General features: G+C 37.8%; 1 protein-coding gene across 1 annotated transcript in view; it reads left to right on the plus strand.

The window, feature by feature from the left end:
- The window catches only part of CC2D2A (coiled-coil and C2 domain containing 2A), a 55,093-nt gene that overhangs the window by 27,832 nt on the left and 3,930 nt on the right, over nt 1-23,331 (plus strand). The window contains exons 17-31 of the mRNA XM_080631881.1: nt 1,215-1,353; nt 2,150-2,353; nt 5,173-5,265; nt 6,663-6,754; nt 8,498-8,665; nt 10,158-10,263; nt 11,563-11,672; nt 11,792-11,888; nt 13,068-13,166; nt 15,532-15,708; nt 18,800-18,820; nt 19,679-19,882; nt 20,323-20,412; nt 21,187-21,300; nt 22,874-23,008. Coding sequence (XP_080488007.1) covers nt 1,215-1,353; nt 2,150-2,353; nt 5,173-5,265; nt 6,663-6,754; nt 8,498-8,665; nt 10,158-10,263; nt 11,563-11,672; nt 11,792-11,888; nt 13,068-13,166; nt 15,532-15,708; nt 18,800-18,820; nt 19,679-19,882; nt 20,323-20,412; nt 21,187-21,300; nt 22,874-23,008 — 1,849 coding nt within the window. The remainder of the gene's footprint in view (nt 1-1,214; nt 1,354-2,149; nt 2,354-5,172; nt 5,266-6,662; nt 6,755-8,497; nt 8,666-10,157; nt 10,264-11,562; nt 11,673-11,791; nt 11,889-13,067; nt 13,167-15,531; nt 15,709-18,799; nt 18,821-19,678; nt 19,883-20,322; nt 20,413-21,186; nt 21,301-22,873; nt 23,009-23,331) is intronic.

A 23,331-nucleotide genomic window follows, 5' to 3' on the forward strand; every position in this document is an offset into this window, starting at 1 on the left:
TCAGCTGTCTGTGACTTTCCATTGTTTGCTGTGAGACAACTTTTCATGCCTAAAGTTAGTTTTTGCTGCCCATTAGCTTTTCAGCACAATTGTGGTTCAGTGGCATTTGTCAGGACTGATGCCTAAAGATAAAACCTTGATGTTATCACTTTATCTGCTGCTCCAGTAATTGCTGGTTGTTTGGCTGATTCTAACCAAATGTGAGAAGGATCCATAAGCTCTTAAAGCTTTCTTGAAAATATTCAGCTAAGCAGAGATCAAAGACTCAAATTATCACCCCTAAAAACAGACAGGGCAGCATCCACGCTCTGTGGTACATGCATGCCCTGGTGTATTGGGTTTATGTGGCGAGATTTTGGTAGCGGAGGGGCTTCAGGGATGGCTTTTTTGAGAAGATGCCAGAAGCCTGGCCGGCAAGTCAATGTACAAATGGCCTTCATACTAGCTACCATAGTTCTTTGCCTACTGTGAGTCTAATAAAGTGAGCAGAAGTGTCCAAAGGATAAGGAGTGGATCTGGGACTCTTATTGTCAGGGAGGGCCAAAAGCAGGGCTACGCCACAAGGGAGAAGGCTGAAGAAGGATGTCCCAGCACAGTTAGCATCCTTGCCAGCCAGCATGTAGTCTTGCATGAGTTGAACATGACAGGCAGAGCAGGCTACTGGCAGCAGTCCTGACATGGCAAGGGGAGGAATCAGGCCCCAGGATCTATCCAGAAACACCAGGGAAGGACCAAGACTACAGTGCAGGTCTGAGTAAGCCATCCAGGGTACAGGTCAAAGACATGGGGGCAAGCAAGGACTGTATTTGAGAAGTATGTTTCAGTATGGATTGCCAAATATTTCATGCTAAATTTCATGCTTTCATTGCTTTTGTGAAGCAATTTATCATGTTATTGATTACAAGGAAGCAACATGGAATACTGCAGGTGTATCACAGATGTATCAATAAGCACCTTACTACCTTATGTAAAAGTTCTTTTCCACCAGTTCCTTCGTATTTCCCCATTGTTTTCCTTTGCAATTCATAATTTCCTCATTTGCAAAGCTGCAGTTAAGAATTGTGTAGTGTAATTTACTGTTCAGGCTTTGGGGAACTTTTGTTTTTGTTTTGGGAGGGTTTTTTTCCTAAGATTGTATTAAATACTTTTTTTTTTTTTTTTAATATTGCTATATCATATGTATGGTGTAAGTTGGGTCAATTCTGTCTTTTTAGTGCTTTAAAAAGCATCGATGCTATTGCATCCATTGGCACATCAGGCTTAACTGACATGAAGAAACTAGCTAAGTGGGCAGCAGAAGCAAAACTTGATCCAAATGACCCAAACAATGCAGCTCTGATGCAGCTGATCGTGGTAAGTGGCTTGTGCAGAGCTGTAGGACTAATGGAGCTGTGAAACACCTACTCACCAATACCTTTCCAGGCAATCTGCATGCATGCCAGGGAGGTAGTAGCATTTGAATTTGTTATGGACATACTTGGGTGAGTGTTAAGAAGCAAAATGTTTACTAAAATATAAATTAATTAATCCATTTAGTAGTGGCTTAATTATTAATGAGTATGATTTATTAATCCATTCAGTAATATTTTAATGGTGAAAAATAGGTATAAGGGAATATGCAAACTGATTAATTTATAAATTTAAAAAAAATGCAGGTTTTGAGTTTGTTTCCTTAAAGGACAGGAGTATTCTCAGTGCACTTGTATGATATTAAATAGGAAGTTGCTCATAGTGACAACTGCACAAAGAGATCTAGTGTGTTACAGAGGTTGCAGCTTTTCTGAACATCAAATTGAGGAGCTGTTTACGTAGCTGAAATTGTGTAAATGAATCGTCTTTACAGTACAGCTGCCTAGGTTACTCTGCTGTGTTACAGTTTTCCTACTCTTTATTATGTTACAAAGAAATAGAATTTTATTGTATTCTTAAATTTATATACTTTGCTCAACAAAACCTCACTTTAAAGCACTTGATGTTTCAGTCTCCGTTTGATCTGTCTCAGTCTCTTTTGCTTAAAATGACCACCCTTGCCATATGCAAGTAAGACTTACAGAAGTTATTTTATAGACTTCAGTCACTTTGCATGAAAAGGTGGGGTTTGTTTTTTTTTTTTTAGTAAAAAAATGATTTTTTTTTTTTACTAATTTAGGCTTCTACGGGCGGAGGGGCCCGGGCTCCGGAGTTCTTCAGGTTGGAACAGTTGCAGCAAGAATTTAACTTTGTTTCTGATGAGGAATTTAATAGATCAAAGAGATTCCGACTTTTGCAGCTCAGAAGTGAGGAGGTGGCAGAGTTCCGAAACTATAAGCAAGTCCCCTTACATGAACGAGAAATCAGTGAGAAAATCTTCCAGGTAGAGTGTTATCTGAAATATTTCTTTTCTAGTTTTAATGCTAGTATTTGACTTGCAATGAAGTCAGTTGGTCCCTTAAAGAATGTACAGCTGTGCTGATATGTAAAAAGTGAGAATTTTAATCCTTCAGTCTTTTCTAGTTTTACTTTAAGACAGCTTCCTCCCAAGGCAATAGTTCCACAGCTGTACTGTGGAAAAAGAAAGATAAACCACAGCAACTGCTGTAGACAAATTCTAAGATAGTTTTTGTTAAAGGTAGGAGACCTTTTCATTTATTTGTAAGTGATTTCAAATACAGAAAGATAATAAAACGATAATTCAGGGTTAGGCTTACTAACTTGAGCCCTTTCTGTGGAGGCTGCTGGAAGCAATGACTAACAAAACTTAAAACGTTTTTATGTTTTGCTACAGCTTACGTTGCAGTTATCCTGCAGTGTTTTAGTACATTGTTTCAGTTAGCTTACCCTGTCCTTGCCTGTCCGTTAAGAACCTTACTGAACTGCAATGTGTGCAGTTTTTATTTGGGTCATACTTCAGTTATTTTTAATCTCAACTCCATTCTTTGTGTTAAGTCACGCATGCTTTTGTTCTGTAGCAATTAATGTAGCTAAGGAGCATTTTAGTGTGCTCATTTCCTTAGCAGGATCGGAATCGTAGAATGGGTTGGAAGGGACTTTCAAAGATCATCTAGTTCTAACCCCCCTGCAATGAACAGGGCATCTTCAACTAGATAAGGTTGTTCAGGACCATATCCAGCCTTCATCTCTTGATTCTGGCAGCTGCTGCTTCATCCCTACTTCTTACATAAATTTATTTGAAAAAATTCTTTCTTCCCTTCCTTTTGGATTATCTCTTTTTTAAAGGTATTTATTAATTCACTCGTGTCTGGCTCTTTGCAATAAGTATTTTTCCTTTTTAAATTTTAGATTAGTTTTGTATCTTTTGTTTAAAGATGTGCCACATCTTTGATATGTGTTTCTGACCACATTGATTTTAGAGACTTTGTTAATTTCATTTTCTCACTCAAAATTGAAAACTATTGTTTAAGAATTGGTTTATTTCTTTTCTTTTTTCATTTAAGGGTAAATTGGATAAACCCATGATCACCCATTCCAGGTTAATTTTATGTGACATGGTCTTTAAAACTAAGTTTAAAGTGGAATAGTTCCTAGTTGCTTTACTTGCCATTTGGCAAAGAAGTCTGAAAATTCATAGAATTGTGGCAATATTGTTTGGAAAATAGTATCTGGAGGTTATCTAGCCGTGCTATACACTGAACTGGTGAGACTGTTGCCAGCACTAGATGAGGTCAGCTGTGTATTTGTCTAGCCAAGTTCTGAAAACCTCTAAATGGGAGATTCCATAGCCTTTCTAGATAACCTGTCATAGTGTTTTTCAATGATTATTTAAAAAAAAGGAATAAATCCTGTCCAACCTGAACCATCCAAGATGTATTTAATGGTTGTTTTCTCTTGTTATATTGTCTGGAACTAGAGAAATGAGTTTGGCACACTCTATCAACTCAAAATAGTTGTGGGCAGATACAGGATTGGTCATTAATCTGTTCCTGACCAGACTGAGTTGAACACCTTGTCCAATGCAAGAAAGATACTGAAATACTGGAGCAAGTCCAGCACAGAGCTGCCAGAATATCTACAGGGCTGGCGCATCTGGCATACAAGAAAAAGTTGAAAGGACTAAGATTTGCTTTGGCCTAAGCACACAAGGCTAAGTGGGGACTCTTACAGCTTCCTTCAGGTACCTAGTGAGACAGTGCAGAGAAAAAAGTGAGGCTCATCTTAGGTGGTAAGATGATGGCAGGCACAAGTCACTCCAAGAGAAATTCCAGTTAGATATAATGAAAACACTTTTCACAAAGAATGTATTCAAATTCTAGAACATGTCCAGCAAGTTTGTAGAATTTCCATCCCTAGAGGTACTGAAAATTCAACGGCAAAGGCCTTTGAGCATCCTGTTTGCAGTTGTTCCTGCTGTGAGTGAGGGTTTGGATCAGGTAACAACCAGAGTTCTCTTCTAACGTACATTATTCTAAGATTCTGACCTGTTCTTGTAGATCATGTTCTATAGGCATCTGACTTCTTACTAGCCCTTTAGTGGACCCTATCCAGTTTCTCCACATGCTTGTTGAACGGGCAGCCCCAAATTAATTTTACTTTTAAGTGATAAGTAGCTGTGATTCTAAAGGCAACCTGCAGGCTTCCATTAAGCCTGCAGATCTGGAGAGATCCCCTGGACTGGTAGACTCTGTGTTTTTCTTGGAAGCTGAGTGTCAGCTCTAACCTTTTCTCAATTTATGAGACACCTTCCAAAACTTTTGAATAAAAGTTGCATCTGTCAGTACAGTTGTGTCACTAGTTACTGTGTATTAAAACACAGTTCAGATTTCAGGTCATCTTCCATAAATACTGCATCACTTCTGTTACAAAAGGATTGTCCTTTATATTTGCAGCTATTGCAGCTGCAGTAAGAGAAGCCATTTCCAGTTCAAATGGAATTTCAGTTTACAGCAGCAGGTCAAAGTTCAGCTTTAAAAGAAGTGAGGGAAATCTTCAAGTTATTCATAGTAATTTAAACCACATGAATCTTGTAACTTAATGGAATTCTTGTCTATATTCATGGTAGTTTAGCACTGCTGTTGCTGTATACATTAGCATTGAAAATAGCTTTATAAACCTCTGACATCTGTTTTGGTTTATAGTAGCCCATACATTAATATTAATGAAATATTTGCCATTTTTCATGTATGTAATAAAGCACTGAATATGTTTCAAATCACAAACTCTAGTAAATATCTTTAGGACTATGAGAAGAGACTGCAAGAGAGGGATGTGATTGACAGCAAAAATTACTTAGATGCCCACAGAGCAGTTGTTGCCAACTATCTACAGAAGGTAAGCTGCAAAAAATATGGATCCACCATATTTCTGTAGACCATATGTTGCTTCTATACTTGGAAGTTTCATTTCCATGAATATTAAAAACTTATTCATCTCTAAACATGACTTACAGACATATTTAAAGTCTCAAGTTAGGCCTGAAACTGGTCTAGTTGAACAAGTGGAGATTTATAAATGACTCATTTAATGTTACTGAAAAAGATGCCATATACAAGATGACCAGCCATTCTGGATTTTTCCAGCAGTTCTGTAAATTCTCTTTGCCCCAGTGTCCCAGAGATCTGTTGTGTCCCAGGCATTCACTGTTTTTCCTTTCCTCCCTGTTTTCCTTCTTGTAAGCTGTGATGCTAAGACCTTATTTATCTCCATGAAAGTGATCCTAACCTCTGCAAAAAATGTGATACACGTGTCATGTCCTGCAGCCTGAGGCATAGGGCATATCTTCTATCACATCACCTTCACTGTGGTATTACAGTATAGGAGAACATTGGTCATATAACCAAGAGAAGTTTGCCATTTAAGATTATTCTGGCAAAATAGGAGGTGCAAAAGATGGCCACCAGTTTCTTACTAGTACTGAAAATAACAGGAAATGTACTAAATCATAGGCAGCCAGCGAAACATACACTGTGATGATAACATTGATATGATGTAGGACAAAAACAATTTGTCTGTTAGAAAGAATGGTTTGTAAAAGAATCCTAGACAATGAAGAGTGTTTAAATCTTCCAGGCAAGTGCCAGAGCCCAGATTCAGTATGATAATATAAAAAACATTATTTTAACACAGCTGTCATGTCCATGTCAGCCCCATATGTTTTGTCTGATACTGAAGTGTGCACTCAAACATCAGTGCACTAAATGCAGTGGACTAAATAATGGTGTAGTAGCACACGGTAATAAGCATTATGGTACCTTGGTTTGTCACTCTTTTAGATCAAATACAAGTATCCTTTTTTTAGAATAATATTTGGGTATTCTGCAGTTATATAAATTGACAGGTGTGCTTGAAAATTAGACTTCTCCCATCAGAACTGAAATTCAGTTCACCTTGAAATGTGATCTTTATATGCCTGTCACTTCAAAACAAAGATATAATAGTAGTAACTTAAAATCTTTTATAAATAAAGGGGGAGATGTATTTCAGAAAGGTGTTTGGTACTGCTGTTCTGCAATGGCACAGTATATAAAGGCCTTACTAGCATTTGTGATAGGAAAAAGGATAAAGGCACTATGTCAATCTGCTTCAATATAGTTGTTGGGAGTCTTTTAAAAGTGGGGAAAAAAAATGTGCATTTGGAGATCTGTTTGTGTTTACTAGACAGAATGCAAATATTTGCAGTAGGTTTGGATAGAACTGTATTTTGGTCTCTTCTCCCTCTGCATTCACAGGTTCGAGAATCAGTAATAAACCGTTTCCTCATAGCAAAACACCATTTCATTCTCTCTGACCTTGTTAATGAAGAGGAGATTCCCAGCCTGGGGTAAGGGAGCTGTCTTTATTTGTTCTAAATCAAAAAAAAAAAAAAAAAAAAAAAAAAAGGAAAAGTGAAGCTAACTGATCTTTTTTTACAAAGCATTGATGTGCCTAACAATTGATGCAATTTTGCATTTAGTGCGATATATAAGCTTCCAATCACTGAGTGCACCTCTGCCAGTATGGACAGTGTATTGATACACAGAGTGTGTGAAAACTTTTTAAAGTTAAAGTCTGGTTTTGGCAGAAGTTGTGTGGCAGCATGGAAATAAGGTTTAGCAGCATGTAATGCATCGGGCTGTGATCTGATGAGCTGAGCATAGCCCTAGGTGGTGCCAGACTGAATGATGTCCAAATACCAGACAAGCATTGGAGCTAGTAACACTACCACTGGTTCTATAGGTGGTGCTCACTTAGAGGTAGTGCACATGCCCTGCAAATAATGTGAAATAGATATATTTTTTTAATAGTCATTTTCTGTATTTTACTTCTCATGTATTTGTTTGCTGTTTCTGGATATTGTCAAATGCTGTTTACTTTCAGAAATGTTACTGGATTTGGAAATGACTTCTTTTTTCTTTTAATATTTTTTTGTAATTACTTTAAGCACTTCTTTGAATGGTTGTTCCAGTTGCCATACTTGTTGATTTTGACATTTATTAGTCATCCCAGCACAGATGAGTCTTAAAGTTGCTCGCTTAAAAGCTGTGTAAGCAAACAAGTTGTGGATTTTATTTTTTCTTCCATGTAGAATTTGCTTGTGTTCACTATAAACATGACACTCTTAAAGTGCAGCCAGAGGTTTTTTATTGAGCAGTATAAATCTAAACAGTCCCATCTGCTGGCCATACAGAGACTTACTCTCTTACAAAAGAGTTCATTCTATTTTTTAGCTCATGTTTTCACATCACGGAATAGAAGAAACCAAATGAGTTTATAACCAGCTTTTGGAGTTGTTTAAAATCAGTTGCTTCACTGATAGTTTCTTATCATGCATATTAATTCATGTTTGCTGATTTATATGGTTAGTGAATTTAAAATACACCAAGAGTTTTAAAAGCATCTACTTGGGCAGATATTTTAGTAACTCGTGGTTTTGTGTTATTTTAATAGTAATTACTCTGGGGGTTTTAATTATATAAGGAAATAATGACATTGGCTGTCAGTTTTCAAAGTAGATTTTGGAATGCCTGCAGTTAATATCAATGATGTGTAAAAACATAAATCTGCTTTTTATTCTTCTGTTTTTATTTTCCCTTTGGTTCTGCTTTGCCTTGGGTTGTAAGTTCTGAGGGTCCAGGGTATGTTGTGCCATATTCATTATGATTCCTTTCTATAGCTTATTGTTTGTCGTACATAGCTGTGTAATTAGATTTTTTTTGCTTATTCCATACAGTGGTTGTTATCTGTTAGATGCCTTGTTTATAGCGGTGTAGTTTAGATCTATCTTGAAGTTGTGTAGTTGTCATATCTTGCCTGGTTTTGGGGAAGAACTGAAACAAAACAAAAAACCAAACATATTCACATCCCTCCCTGCAAAAAAGGTTTTTTGCAAATTTAAGTTAGAATTTCTGGACTAGAAGACAAAACTGGATTGTGTATGACTAAACAATTAAAACATTTTGACATTTCCTAGTTTTGTATGGTACTAACAGGAGCATATATCTAATGTGCATGTGTATCATGGGAACACTAAAATATTGCATTCTATGCAAGAATTGCTAACTGTCTTCTGTTTCACGATTATTAGTATTTTGGGACTCAGCCTCTTTAAACTGACAGAGCCAAAACGACCATTAAGGCCAAGAAGAAAAGAAAGGAAGAAGGTCACAGCACAGAATTTATCTGATGGAGACATCAAACTGTTAGTGAACATCGTTAGAGCTTATGATATTCCAGTGAGAAAACCAGTGATGAGGTATGTTTAAATGCCTGTTTCCAGTACAGGTTCGTTTTCTGCTTTCTGCTGTTTTGAGGAAGCTGAAGCAACTAATGTTGAAATTCAGCCATCTGTGGTGTTTTGATCCTCATCATAAAAACAGATACACATTTATCTTTTTATTAATAATGATAAAGAACTGCTGTTCAGTGAGTTTGTAGAATAATCTGATCATTTATCAGTAACTACTAACCTCCAGAAACGTTTTACCAAAAACTTTCTTAATTTGGTTCAGGAAAAAACTGCCTGAAAGGTAACTTACAGCTTTGACAACATTATAACTCTGGTAATATCAGATGAATTATACCTTAAGCAAGCCTCCTACTTTTACTAGGGTAATTTAAATTCATAATATCTTACTACTAAAAATAAGTATTAAAAGATCTAGTTCTTCATTGAGGGATACTGTATTTGCCTCCTCAGTGGAGCATGTTGTTCTTCTCCTTCATGAACTGTTTGTTTAAGTTCATGGACTGAGCCTAATTTGGCTCTGACTAATTTTAAAGGTGACCATTACCTTCAGGCAAATTAAGGCAATGCCTGCACTGTGTGATGTTGTTTCACACAGAGATGCTGGAGTTCTGAACAGTCATCTGGTTCAGCTCCAGAAATGATATATTAGTGCAGTGCTCTCTCTCTCTCGCTCTCTCTCTCTCCCAAAATGAATACACCCTGCATTTAACTCAGAGGTATTTTCAAGTTGGCCAATTACTGTGCATACAGAATTTAGCATCTTCTGCTGTTTTATCTCTTTACTATAATAAAGGTTCTTTTGGCTTATGTAAGTAAGTTCATACCGGAAAAAGCAATTCATATTGGAAACATGTTGATAAGAAGGAACAGATGAAAATTTTAATTCATTATCAGTCTTATAAAAATAACTAAAGCCCCTCCCAGTCTTGCGTTATATGATACCTTGTTTTGAGCTGCTTTCTCCATGAATAGTTTTTCTTTCATAATCTCTAGTGTGGCATTACTACAAGAAAAGTTATGTGGAAACACTATAAAAATAAACCTATTAACATTTATTTTATTTCACTCATGGGTTGCTGGTTGTGTAATACTCATATGGGTTTAATTTTATCGAAGAGGCCTTGACTGAATACCATGAAATGTACACTGTTTATGAATTCTATGGGTATTCATCTCCTTGAACTGAAAAACCTGTAGCTCAGAAAGATCATATGGAGAGGGGGGAAAAACCCAAAATCTGAGCTGATAAGCTCTTCCGAAAATAAAGCCTCCAGGCACAAAGCATTCTTTCAGTGAGGCATACAAGAGCTTTACACTCACTACCCCTTTCTGGCATTCATTTTGTGTTATTTGATGGAATAAATATCTTTCCAGGGTTAAAGTCGTGACATTAAAGTATCAGAAGTATTTCCAGGATTCAGAATGGTTAATACAGAATGTGAGGGATTCATATTTTGGAATATGTTCTCTGTCTTGTTGTTGTTTTTTCCTCTCATAGCAAATTTCAACAACCAGCCAAATCTTCAAGGTCCTTCAATGAGATGTTTGCAGCCTCTGCGTCAGCTCACAGCCCAGCTGTTAGCCCTGATTGGGCGTTCAACCAGGTACATTACCAAACGAGCATTTTCTTATACGAGGTTGGGAGCATTCCTCTCTTCCACAGACAGTAACGTTCACCATCAGAAAGATAGCTTTCTAGTGAGGTTGGTTTGCTTGCTCCTTGATCTCCAAAAAGATCGTAAAGCTGCAAAAAGCTCAGAGAAGGTGATAAGGATGTCAGAAGTACAGAATGGCTAATGTACAGTGAAAAATGGTAGGGCTTTTCAGCCAGCACAGCGGTAACTGCTAGTAGAGAAGGGAGGAATATGGTAGAGAGGCACAAAATCATGACTAATGTGGAGACCATGGATAGGGATTGACTGTCTAGTGTCTCTTTCAGTAGAGGGGTGAGGGATCACCAGATGAAGCTGATAGGAGTTACGTTTAAAACAAACAGAAGGTTGTGATTCTTCAGGCAGCACTTAGTAGGTGCCCAGAGGAGTTGCTTATGTGTATTGTGGAATAAAGAAGTTTGCTTGCATTGGAAAGAAAAATTATTGCAGGCTTAGGAAAGTCCATCTGAAAACAGTTGAAGTGTGGAAAAGTAAAAGTAATAGGAGAAAATATCATATATACCTGGTCTGTTCTTACTCTTCTGTATGTGTCTGCTCATGGCTGTTTCCACAGCCTGAATTTTGGGTTTGCTGCACTCTTACTCTAAACCAGCATCCTTCTGAACGAAGGTGGAAGCCTTTTGGGGTGTTTTTTTCCTCTGTTTTTCTTATGATGTCCCTTCAAAATCACAGCTTTTTGAAATACGGAAAAGGTTATGCCATATGCACTTGAATATTAATTAAATGGCCCATTAAGCCATTTTTAATCACATTAGACTTTTGTTGTGTCTAGTAGAAGTTGCTTATCTGTAATAGGAGCCAGTTTCAGAAACAGCCAGGATTGCAGCAGTAGGCTGCTTGGATTACAGATAAGAGGACACAAGTGTTCTTTTTTCCACTAGTGTCTGCATCATGTATTCTGTTTCAGTTACCTTTTTTGATTAGATAGCCAGTAGTTTTCCCATTCTCCAGAGAAAATGTGTTTTGCTGGTATATATGAATATGTCAAGTTTTCTGAATATACACAATCTTTTGGAAATGCTAACATATAAATTTTTTTAAATGCTTCATAAATGCTTAGAAGCCTGGGAAGTGCAGTATTTAAAGTGTATTAAAGTTTTATCTGGGCTTCACCAGCCTTATCTCCACAAAGTGTATGTTTATTTTTCTAAATACATGAAAATGTAATTTAAGATGTTCTCATGAATTTTTATAGAGGTCTGTTTCCTTTGTTTTGGTGTCTATTCATAGGTTTTAGTTCGTCCTTTTGTAGAAGTTTCTTTTCAGCGAACAGTGTGCCGGACAACAACAGCAGAGGGTCCAAACCCCAGCTGGAATGAAGAACTTGAGCTTCCTTTTAGGTACAGCAAAATGAAGCAAAATTATTTCTGAGTAATGGTAATTTAATTTGAGCATGCAAATGTACTAAAATTTTCCAGTTCTGTTCAAATCACTCTTTTGGTATATTTAACCTTTTCAGAGCTCCTAATGGTGACTACAGCACCCATAGTTTGCAGTCAGTGAGGGATGAAGTCTTCATTAACATTTTTGATGAAGTACTTCATGATGCTATAGAGGTGAGTTCATAATTGCAGGACAGTGTACATTAGAGAATATTATGAGCTTTTTAAGTTGACAGAAAAAGTCTTTTTGGTGTAATAAATTTCATCCTCCTGTGCCTCTTTTATCTATTTTGTCATTCCTTATGATTTTATTTCTAGTCAATAATGCAAGATTATTAGAGGAAGCAATCTGTATAGTGTTAACCTTTGTCTGTACAAATTAAGCGTGTACTACATAATCTGCTGCTAGAGTTGAACATATGTATGTAATGGGTTTTACTGATATTTAATGAAGTTAGAGTAACTAAAATTGAGAGGCGACATGTGAACTGTAATCTGAATTCTGTTCTAACACTTAATCAGAATTTTTTACTAAATTCCAGATGAATGATCCCAATTCCTGTATTTTTATTAACTATCTTTTTATGCTCTCATCCTGGTTTAATTTTTTGGAATGAGATAAATTAAGCTCTCAGTGTTGACATAACTCCTTCCCCTGTTGAAACCAGTGCAAGCCCTCCCAGTCAGTTCAGCAGAATAGCAGTACTCGACACTCTTGGAAATGCAGCCCAAAATGAAACAATGTGCACATTTCACTGAGAACACAATTCTGTCCCCAGAACTGAAATGGTATTTGGTGGAGCAGAGGGAAGAATGATAGTCTTGAAGCTCAGATGTCACTCGAGCCTTTATAGATTTTTATTCATTTATTTTTAACAATGTATAGACTGATTATACTGGTTTCAGAAATCCCTGATAAGCAATACACATGAAAACAATGCTTCTGTTCCACAGCGTTTAGTTAGATTTTCATACAATTTTACCTTCAAAAAGCTTTCTTAAATGCTAGCAAAATACTTCATTAGAAGACCATAGCTTAATTTACCTTGTCTGAGAAGGCTGTTTTGGATGACTTCTCACATTTTTGAGTTCTTTATCTCAGGTTATACAGGACTTGAACCCTGAAGTGCAAGCACGTTTTATCATGGGCCATGATGTCCTTGTAATTGTTCAGTATCTGGCATGCTTGAAAGGCATGCAGAATAATCATTGCTGTACTAGTAATGAGCTTGTATCTGTAGTAAATTATTAAAACAATACATATTTTATATTAATGCCTGGATTAAATTGTTGATTGGATTAAAGGAAATTAAAGTGTCGTACAAAGTGTTATGTTGGTCACCTTTTTAACAGGATGATCGTGAAAGAGGCAGTGGAATCCACGCTCATGTTGAGAGATGCTGGCTGGGATGTGTTAAAATTCCATTTACTACCATATATTTTCAAGCAAGGGTAGGTAACTTGGAGTAAATGTCTTAAAACAAAACTGGAGAATGGAACAAGGCTGGTAATGAAATGCCAGATTTAATCATGTTCTCTGTACTTGTTAGCTTATTTTTATGGAATTGTTTGAAAATGCCTTTGAAACAACTGGTTTTTGTCAAATTTGGTGATTATTTCTCAGTGAGTTCAACATTCTGAAGGGAGAAGACGTAAGCAAGCATACTTCTACACTGACAATGTGGCCTGGCTTCCTCCAGTAATGAGATTAAAAGTGCAAATACTTTAGGTGGTTTTGTCAGTGGCTTTTGAGATCTTTGGTATACACAGCCTTGATACATGAACTAGGAATAGTAATATCACCTAGATAGGTGATGGGAAACTTGACCTACCTTCTTTTTTCATGTTTTTCATGAATCACCAAATTTTCATCTTTGCCTCTTCCTGTCCCTTCTTTCCCCCACTCTTAGAACTTTTCAAGAGAAGCTTTCTTCAAGAGATATCAACAGGTAGTCATGGGAATAATAGTAAAACATGCAGTTCTTCACAGGGTAGTTCTTCTGTCCTTCTACCCATCCTGGACTTAGGTTAAGGAAACTCAATTTTTCACATCAATAGTGCTATCATATTGTAACCTTGCTGTAGGACTTTTTTATGTAGGGCAGTTGCTTTCATCTGTAGATCAAGTCATCATACCACAGAAGTCTCTGTTTCTCACTACATGAAGATTCTCACATCAGTTGCATACCTAATGATACATTAATTTGCTTTTCTCTGGCTATATGGGATACTTCTCAGAACCTTTAGTGCTGTTCTTCAACTTAGGAGTTTAATCAATGAATTTAGGTGTTTGAGGGTTGTGGTGCCCTATAGAATGAATCTTTCATTGCCTTCAAAGAAGATGTAAGTAATAGGGTCTAGCCCTCTTTTTGTGAGTCTTTGGCCGTCCTGTGCAGACAGTGACACATCATTCACCACTGTTGTTATAGGTCAACAAACAAAAAGGAGCAAGGACCTCTTTTTAAGGAAATGTTCCATGCTGGGTTTAGGGAAATGTTCTAATGCATGAAATTCACCCACGAAGTGTGTCTGCTCACAGTCCTGAGAGACTTAATGGACAGACTTAGGCAGTTTAACAGGCTGCTTACCAATATGTAGCGAAGGACACAGCCTGTAATCCATCTTTGAGGATTACCAGTGCTGATGGCAACCTCTGTCCTTCATACTTCCTGTTAGTGTATCATTCTTTCTGTTGTAAAACCAGAGTACCTCCAGGATTCCTGCTAATGCACTCCTAACTGTCTTTGAGGAGGTCTTGCAGTTTGTGATTCCCTAAGCATAGCGTGCATGCCTGCACAGGTCTCCCCAGCATTAGACATCCTTTTCATTGAACAGGATTTCTTACTGAATTTGAAAAAAACCAATTAATCCAGCAGTTATATCAAGGTGCATCTGGCAATTAGATTTTAGTAGCAAATGAAGCATTTCTTCATCCTGTTGTACTGCGCTGCAGCAGAAATTCTGAGTGATTTATTTAGAGTTTTCTTCTCATCAAACTTAATTTTGTTCTTAAATGTTTGATGAACCAGCCCAGTGAGTCATCTGTTCATCTTCCACATCCACTCAAGATTTCCTTCCTGATGGCAGTTGTCTGAATTCTGCCCAAAACAGGAGGTTAATCTTCTTGCTTTTCTCTTAATGGTACTTACATCCACTGTTGAGACTTGCCCAAGCAAGTACGGGGCATGCCATCCATCATCTCACACAGCCTTTTCTGAAAGACCTAATCTTCAGTTGTAAGTGACAGAGGAAAGTACAAAGGGCTGTTGAGTCTATCAGAGCACTCTTCTGTGGGGAGGCTGGCTGAATGGGCCCAGTTGCAGTTGCACCCAAGAACTGCCAGCAGCTTCTGCATGGAAAGTGTATCTGTTAGATGCTGGAGCATCATGCAAACAGGTAAAGGCCTGTTGGTATGATGCTGCCTTCAGAAGTGGAGTCCTACGAACTGTATTTTGCAATTTTGACAGTTTTCCAGGTAAATAGTGCCATGCAGAGATTGCTGTTTGAAAGAAAAACAGTGAAATGCTGGCACTCTTTAAGAACTAGTGTGTATGATTTCCATTTCATTAAATATTAGTGTCCATAATATGCAAGACAGGCTGACATCCAGTTGTAATTAATACATTTAACAATGAGATGTCTCGTGTTTTCCCCACAGCTAATCAGTATATATGTCATATTCTCTCATTTCATTGTTTTGTAATTCAGAGTAATAAATCAAAGGAATAAAATATTTTAATACAAGCAGCAAATGTATTTGAGAAGGAAGTTTTGCTTTTTTCTTCTAATGAGAAGTATTTATCTGTATATGTTGTAGATTGATGGTACATTTAAGGTGGATATTCCTCCAGTCCTCCTTGGCTACAGCAAAGACAAGACCCTGGGAATCGAGAGAGGTTATGATTCTGTGCAAAATCTGAGTGAGGGCTCATATATAACACTGTTTATTACCATTGAACCACAGCTCATTCCTGGAGAGTCAGTCAGAGAGAAGGTAACTAATCAGCAGTTCATCATGTTCTTGCTTTTTGTTTCTAGGGGTGCAGTTCCTGAGATGGATATAAATAGGTATGCTTAGTGTACTGAAGGACACGAATACAAGTATAGAAAGATCTTAATACAAATTCTGAGTGTTCTGCTGTGAATTTTTTTCACTCAGTTCAATTTAATTGGGTGCATCAGTATAGATGGACACTTAATGCATAAATTACTTCTCACTTTCACCAGGTGTCTAGTTCTAGTGTTAATAGAAAGCAGATTTGTGTTCATTATCTATGAGCATATCATTTTCCCATTTATTTCTGTAGACAATAAAGTGTTCATGTGAGTATTTGTGACCAGTGGACAGAAAGGAGGTAGCAGGTGCAAACATAATATTTTCCTGTGTTTATACTATTCAGATAAAGCATTTATTATTTACGGCTCCATGATGCCAGATCTTGAAGACAATTATTTCTAAACAGCAGCTGTTACTGTTTGCAGTTATTTTACTTAAACCAGAAGTGCCCTACACTGACAGCAACAATTCGTTGTTACAATGCATACACCACTTGCTATTTTATGTAACATTATGCAATGATTTTGAGATCCATTCAGCAAGGATGTATGTTCTTCATGCGCAAACAGCAGCAGTTCATTCTTTTCCAGTGCTGCACTTATCATTTATTAGAGACAAACAGATCTGGAGAGAAAGGTCTATCATTATGTAATTTCTTTTTCAGAATAAATATATAAAATTGTATGATGCATTTTAAAAACCCTTTTTCCTTTTAAATTACAGTCTTGGAAACTATCCAGTCCTGAGTTTTCTTGCTCTCCTGCAATACTGTGGGAATTGTTACAATTTAGTCCTGTTGAAAGTAAAGAAAATCAGTAAAGTGCATTCATGGGTGGCTTTTAGTGTTAATTGGTTTGAATTATGAGATTATTACTATGGCTTGGAACCAGAAATGCAGTCTTAATGGCCTTGAAGCACTTTTAATAGATGAGACCTTATTCAAGAGTTCTGAAGTCTGAATCTTTACACACAGCAATTACTTGCTAGGAAGAAAAATGCAGTGAATTTGTACGGACACAGATCTCCATTTGTAGAAAGACCTGTCTCCAGCACTGTTTCGAAAGAGAACTCATTGAAATTCAACTAAGGGATGAGATTATTGTAGAATACTTTGGACTGTATGTTACGCATCTTGACCTCTTCAGATAATGAGCAGATGTTCAGAACTTCTTGCATAGATGCAATTTGATGCTTAGTTACCGAAAGGTTATGTATTGTATTAATGCTCAGTGAAATGCAGCTTGGTAGATATATTTAGAATGGATTTGAACACTTCAGAGGGAAAAATCAGCATATTTTATTCAAGTCAAAGATCTTCTGACATAAGTTCTTTTTCATTTCAAATATGACAGTAGGACCTAACTGTCCCCTGCCAAAACTCAGACATAAAGAACTGGAAAGAGGCTGAAGTATGTTCCATTCTGAAGATTCAGCAAAGAATTGTAGCACAGTAAATCACAACAGGAGATGAGACCTGTTCTAAATGGCAAGAAATATATGTGAAAGCTTCTTCTCACAAGGAGCCACACTGAGAAGACAAGGGGCAATGGGTACAAGTTGCACCAGGAAAGGTTATATCTCCATATAAGAAAGGAGTTTTTTACAGTGAGAACAGTTGTTCACTCAAACAATCTCCCCAGGGATGTTGTAGAGTCCCCATTGCTGGAGGATTTCCAGATATGATTGGACAGGGTGCTAGATAATCTCATCTAGGCTCCCTTTTCCACAAAAGATTGAACCAGATGGTATTCTGAGGTTCCTTTCCAGCCTGGGCTCTTCCAGCATTCCATGAAAGCCAAACTACCAGAAATTATGCACAGTCACTGAAGTGCACTGAAAGTGAAACCAGGAATAAGGACAGTGTTGCTGAGGAGGAGGCCAGAGGAGGACCACGAGGATGATCAAGGGACTGGAGCACCTCCCGTATGAAGACAGGCTGAGAAAGTTGGGACTGTTCAGCCTGGAGAAGAGAAGGCTGCGTGGAGACCTCATAGCAGCCTTCCAGTATCTTGAAGGAGGACTATAAGGATGCTGGGGAGGGACTCTTCATCAGGGACTGTAGTGACAGGACAAGGGGTAATGGGTTAAAACTTAAACAGGGGAAGTTTAGATTTGATGTAAGGAAGAAATTCTTTACTGTAAGGGTGGTGAGGCACTGGAATGGGTTGCCCAGGGAAGCTGTGAATGCTCCATCCCTGGCAGTGTTCAAGGCTGTGTTGGACAGAGCCTTGGGTGACATGGTTTAGTGTGAGGTGTCCCTGCCCGTGGCAGGGGGGTTGGAACTAGATGATCTTAAGTTCCTTTCCAACCCTAACTATTCTATGATTCTAGATAGAAAACTATTGATACAGAAGATCTGTTCTCTAAAATTTGAAGAACAGTGGAAAAACCAGTTGTGATTAAGAAATCAGTGTGAGTTTTGCCAGATTTTTGTTCTCTTTTTGCATTAGAGATTTTTCTAAATCTTGTAAAAACTTTACAAGATTTACTTTACAGATGATTTGTTGACCTAAGCCAAACCAGATGAGTTCTTTAGCAAACATTGTACGGGGTTTTCAAATAATCCCTATTTTTCAAAGCAATATAAGTAGAAAACAGTAAGATGTAATTTGATGTTAGAGGAAACTAGGTAAAGCAAGACAGAATTCATTAAGCGACTGTTCTGTTTTAGGTGGCATGTGTCTAATGAAATCTGTACATTTCTACAGAAACTCTACTAAAGTGACAAGTGTGTATATTCTAACCATGATAGAAGAAGTTGTAATTCTGTGCTGCAACTCCCCAAATAGATATCCCCACATATAGTTACTATTGAGAGTGTTGAACATAAAATGACAAAAACTAACTAAATGTTTTGCCATCCTTTGTTCTATTGCTAGCCATTGCTGCTGAAGTTAAATCATTTGAAATACTTGTGTGCTGCTTTAGGATGCTAAGCTCAGTTTTAGTTTGATTTTAAAATACCTTTTTCCATTTCTTTACCTGTTTTTCCTCCCTCTCCTGCTGTCCTTCCTGAATATCTGTCTAGATGAATGAAATGCTTAAGAAGGTACAATATTAATTAAATCAGCTGCAAGATTCCTGTTGTTCCCTGTGTAAGATTTAGCTTAGTTTTGTGCTATTCAGCAATCTGCTTGCGCTTTGCACTGCTTGAGGCTGACTTAGTGGTTGTTTATTTGTCAGTGATATTTGCAGTGAATGACTACATTGGAATTTACAAAGTGCCAGAGGCTGTAAGTTTTGGCTGTTAATATACAAGGGATTCTAAGTGGGTGAAACAAAGTATTTTGACTGATCCTGGTACCTTTAAAAGATGACATCTTAGGTGACGTATGAGTAAATAATTATCATTGTTACATAGTTAATATGTGCTAGATTTGCTTCTGGAAAGCATTGAAATTTAGACATAACTGAATTATAAGGGTTCATCTAAAAATTACTTGGACCTTCTCTGCAAATATTTTGGGTTGTCACAGTATTATTTATATAAAAATGATGGGATTTTATGCATAACATCAGTTGTGGTTTTAATGGAATGCTGTGTGAATAGCATGTGGGATAGTGCCTAACCATAATTATTTAACTTTGAATTAATACGTGGTGTTACATACTCATTCCTACAAGGTTACTTGGCCATAACTTTTCGGTGCTTTAATAGAGCCTGCTGATAGGTACAAGTCATTATGTGCATTCATAAGTAAATGCAAATTGCCTGATTTTGCATTACTTTGACCTTTCTTATATGACTGAGAGCCAAAGTATATACTGCAGGGAAAGTTCAGATTCTGAAAGAATTTCTCACTGCATTTATGTTCCTGTAAATGGTGAAATAAGGCCAAATATAGTAAAGGCTTAAGCCCAACTATAAATAAAACTATTTTATAATAAATTCTACTGTCTTTTCAAGTTTGATACCCAAGAAGATGAGAAATTGCTCCAGGCAGCAGAGAAGTATGAAGCTGAATGTACATCAGCATTTCCAAGCCGTCAGTGCCTAACAACTGTGATTGACCTCAGTGGGAAAACAGTTTTTATTACGAAATATATCAAACCCCTGAATCCGCCAGAGGAGCTTCTTGATGCCGTCCAAGATAGTTCTCAGTCAGCAGCAGTAAGTACTTGGGAAAGACAGTGAAGTTTCTGGGATACGGATTTCCAAGTGTGTACATTCACATGTGGGCACACATGCACATAGATACATACCAGTTCTATACATCAGTTGTACAGCTACACTTTTGGTAAATGAAGGACCACAGATGGGAAATAAATTAGTAATGACTGTGTGTGATACACAGGGAGTCTATCCATAATGATGCTGGAAAAGGATATTTGTATTCTCTGAAAAAAATAGATATATTAATGAGTATTGTGCTTTAAAAGACAAAGAATTATGCCGTATCTCAATGGGAGGTATAAGAAGTTGCAGCTTCAGTAAGGTTAGTGTTTTGTCACTGATATCTGTGGCAATAGCACTGTGCTTCACACCTGGTATAATACTGCTGTAGTGGTGTGAACTGAAGGAGTGACTTGCTTTGTTATGTTTTCTTGCAGGAATTGGTGGCTCGATATGTTTCTTTGATTCCTTTTTTGCCGGATAGTGTGTCATTTGCTGGAATTTGTGATTTATGGAGTACATCGGATGTAAGAAATGCGTTAAACAGTTCTTTACCCTCTTGAATGTGAGGTAACATCCTAGCAGCCCCTGTTTCAGGGGGAGATTGTACTAGATGAGCTTGTGAGGTCCCTTCAGACTGAAATTATCTGTGATTCTATTGTTGTGAGGACTTTATTTCAAAGAATAAGGACCAAAGGTTAAAAAAAGTTGCTCATCCTGATACGAACCAGAATTTTTATCTTAGATAGGTTGCGATTGATTGACCCTACACAGGGTTAGGGCTTTAAGCTTTTCCCGGGTGTTTTTCTGTTATAAACCAATCCAAAATAGCTCATTACATGCAAGTGAAGGGATACTGATTGATCAAGGCTTTAAAACTAGGCTTAAAATTGATCACTGTAATTCCGAGGAACTACAGAAAAAAACACTGCATGTAATGCCAGCAGAAATGGGGTATTTAAGCCTTCTCTGTCGCATAAAGATAAATCCTGTCATCTACGGAATACCAGATGTTGTTAACCACAGGTGATGGTTTTACCATCTCAGACTCTTCTGCAAAATTCAGAATAACTCAAAGACAAAGACCCTGTTTCTTGTGGCACAATCCCCATTCTGCATCATGGATTTTCACAGCATTCACGCTTCATCCTGCGCATTGAAGCAGTGCCCAGTAAACAGTACAGGTCAGATCTGAGAGGAGTCTTCTGCTTCAGAAGTGTTAAGAAACACTATAAAGCGTTGAAGACACAGTTGATAACTGCATAGACAGACTTTTTTTTTTTCCCTTGTACCTTAATTAGCAATTCCTGTACCTTCTGGCGGGAGATGAGGAAGAACATGCCGTGCTCTTGTGTAATTATTTCCTTGGAATGGGGAAAAAAGCCTGGCTTATCACTGGAAACGCTATTCCTGAGGTAAGAGGATTTTTTCACTTGGTCTCAATATTAACTTGCATTCTGTGCACTCTTTGGTTCCCACCAATGGATAGAATTGTTTCTTGCTGGCACATTTATTCAGGAAGTTATCTGAACATTGGTGCTGATGCAACTGAGTCTTTCCAGAGAGAATTAGGAAAAAAAGGAAAGCTAAAAGTCTATTTAGTATAAATATAATCTGGTTTTTTTTTTCCTGGACTGTTTCCACACTTAATCTGGTAGTAGCTGTTGTCCTCATAGTACACTACCAAGCATCTGTAAACCCTAATTGGACTTTAGCTTGTATAAATGGTGTGTCCAGGACAGACGTAATGGAGATAGCCCATTCACAGAGCTTCAGTTGTGAATACAGAGACTGTGACAGTTTGGGTGGGATTGGGTGAAAGTTGAGAGGTGCCAGGGTAGGTTTAGGGGCTTGCCAGGAATTCTTACTGGTACATGCACATCCCTTGATTGTCTTAAGGGCTGATGGCAAAGCTGCAGCAAGAGCGATGATAGATTTCTTCAGGCTCCACAAGTCCATCTGCATCCGCCTCCTCTGAAACAGGCTGGTTAGGCAGTCTGCTCCACCTTTGGCTGCTGTGTACCCTGTCACTGACCTGAGCACACTGTGGCCGCAGCCTGGCTTAGTCTGGCCAACATCTAACAAACCAATACCTGTAGATTCTTTTTCCCCTTAGGAGACGCATTTGTTCACAGAGAAGCACTCAATTTCCAAGTAACCAATATTGTTCTTTTCAGAGAGGGTAACACAGTCTGTAATACAGATTTCCACCATTTGTATCTCAAATTACCAAGCACATTGTGAAAGTTTTGCTGAATAGAATTTTGGTAAAAAAATCCCTGTCCAAAAGTCTCTTCATGCTGAGGTACTTCATACTTCTACTTCATGCTGAGTACAGCAGCAGGAACAGGTATTCGGGTGCATTCCTTCCACTCAGAATCTGGTGGAGATGGTAGTTCTCAATAAAGCCGTCAGCTGATACATGCTGTAAGGAGGGGGTTATTCCAAGTATTTCAAGGTACCTGGAAAATGTAGGAAATAACAAGAAAACAGAAGAGCAGTTCAGGGATTCCTGATAGAGAATACAAAAAGGGAGCTGGGAAATTCTTTATGTGCCTGTACAAGGGAAGGCTGATGGATGAGACACACAATGTGCTGCCCTGGTTGGGCACCTTCCCCTAGGAGGCAGCCCGTGGGTGAGGGCTGTGGCAGTAGTCAAGCAGGACATGCTGGTACTGAAGTGGCATCAAACATTCCTGGATGTGGAATTTCACATCAGTTCATAGCTGAACCAAGACGACTTTCAGAATCTGTATTTTAAGAACAGCTCAGGGCTGTGCATGTCGAACAATTTCTGTGCCACGTAAGAGACTGAGACCACAGTGTTTGTTGGTTGAATTGCAAAGAACCTGTACATTCTTCCAACCAGTGTGCCCGCCAAAAGTGCTGTTAATAATAAAAAGTTAATATTCCAAACAATACAAAACATGCTGTCTTTGTAGCCAGTTTTCAAACATCTTTCTCACCCTTTTTTTTTTTTTTTTCTAGGGAGCAACTGCATATGTGTTAACTCTGGAACGAAGTCAGTATGTGATTTGGAACCCCAGTACTGGATGTTTTTATGGGCAGTATGATACTTTCTGCCCCTTACAAAATGTGTACTGTCTGATCAGCTGTGATAATGTAAGCATCTTGTCACGTTTCTGTACACGTAAGAGTTGATGACTTGATATCTGCCTTGACCTTATGCATCATTGGTTCATCAATGTAACTGTATTTAGCCTGTCACTTTATTAGTGATCTTACTGAATATTAAGCAGGTTTTTCAGCTACTTCAAATAGGAAAGTTGGTTTTAATCAGCAGTTAGGTGGATCATGACATCTGTTCATATAAATGAAGCGTACTGGAAGGAGTCACTTGAGTTGCATACGCAGCGGCTGGCACAGCCCTGTCGGGTTCAGTGTGCAAAACACAGAGCTGGCACTACAAGGCACAGAAACTGTAT

The sequence above is a fragment of the Psittacula echo genome, assembly GCF_963264785.1.
Source record: "Psittacula echo genome assembly, chromosome: 1".
Taxonomy (NCBI): Eukaryota; Metazoa; Chordata; class Aves; order Psittaciformes; family Psittacidae; genus Psittacula; species Psittacula echo.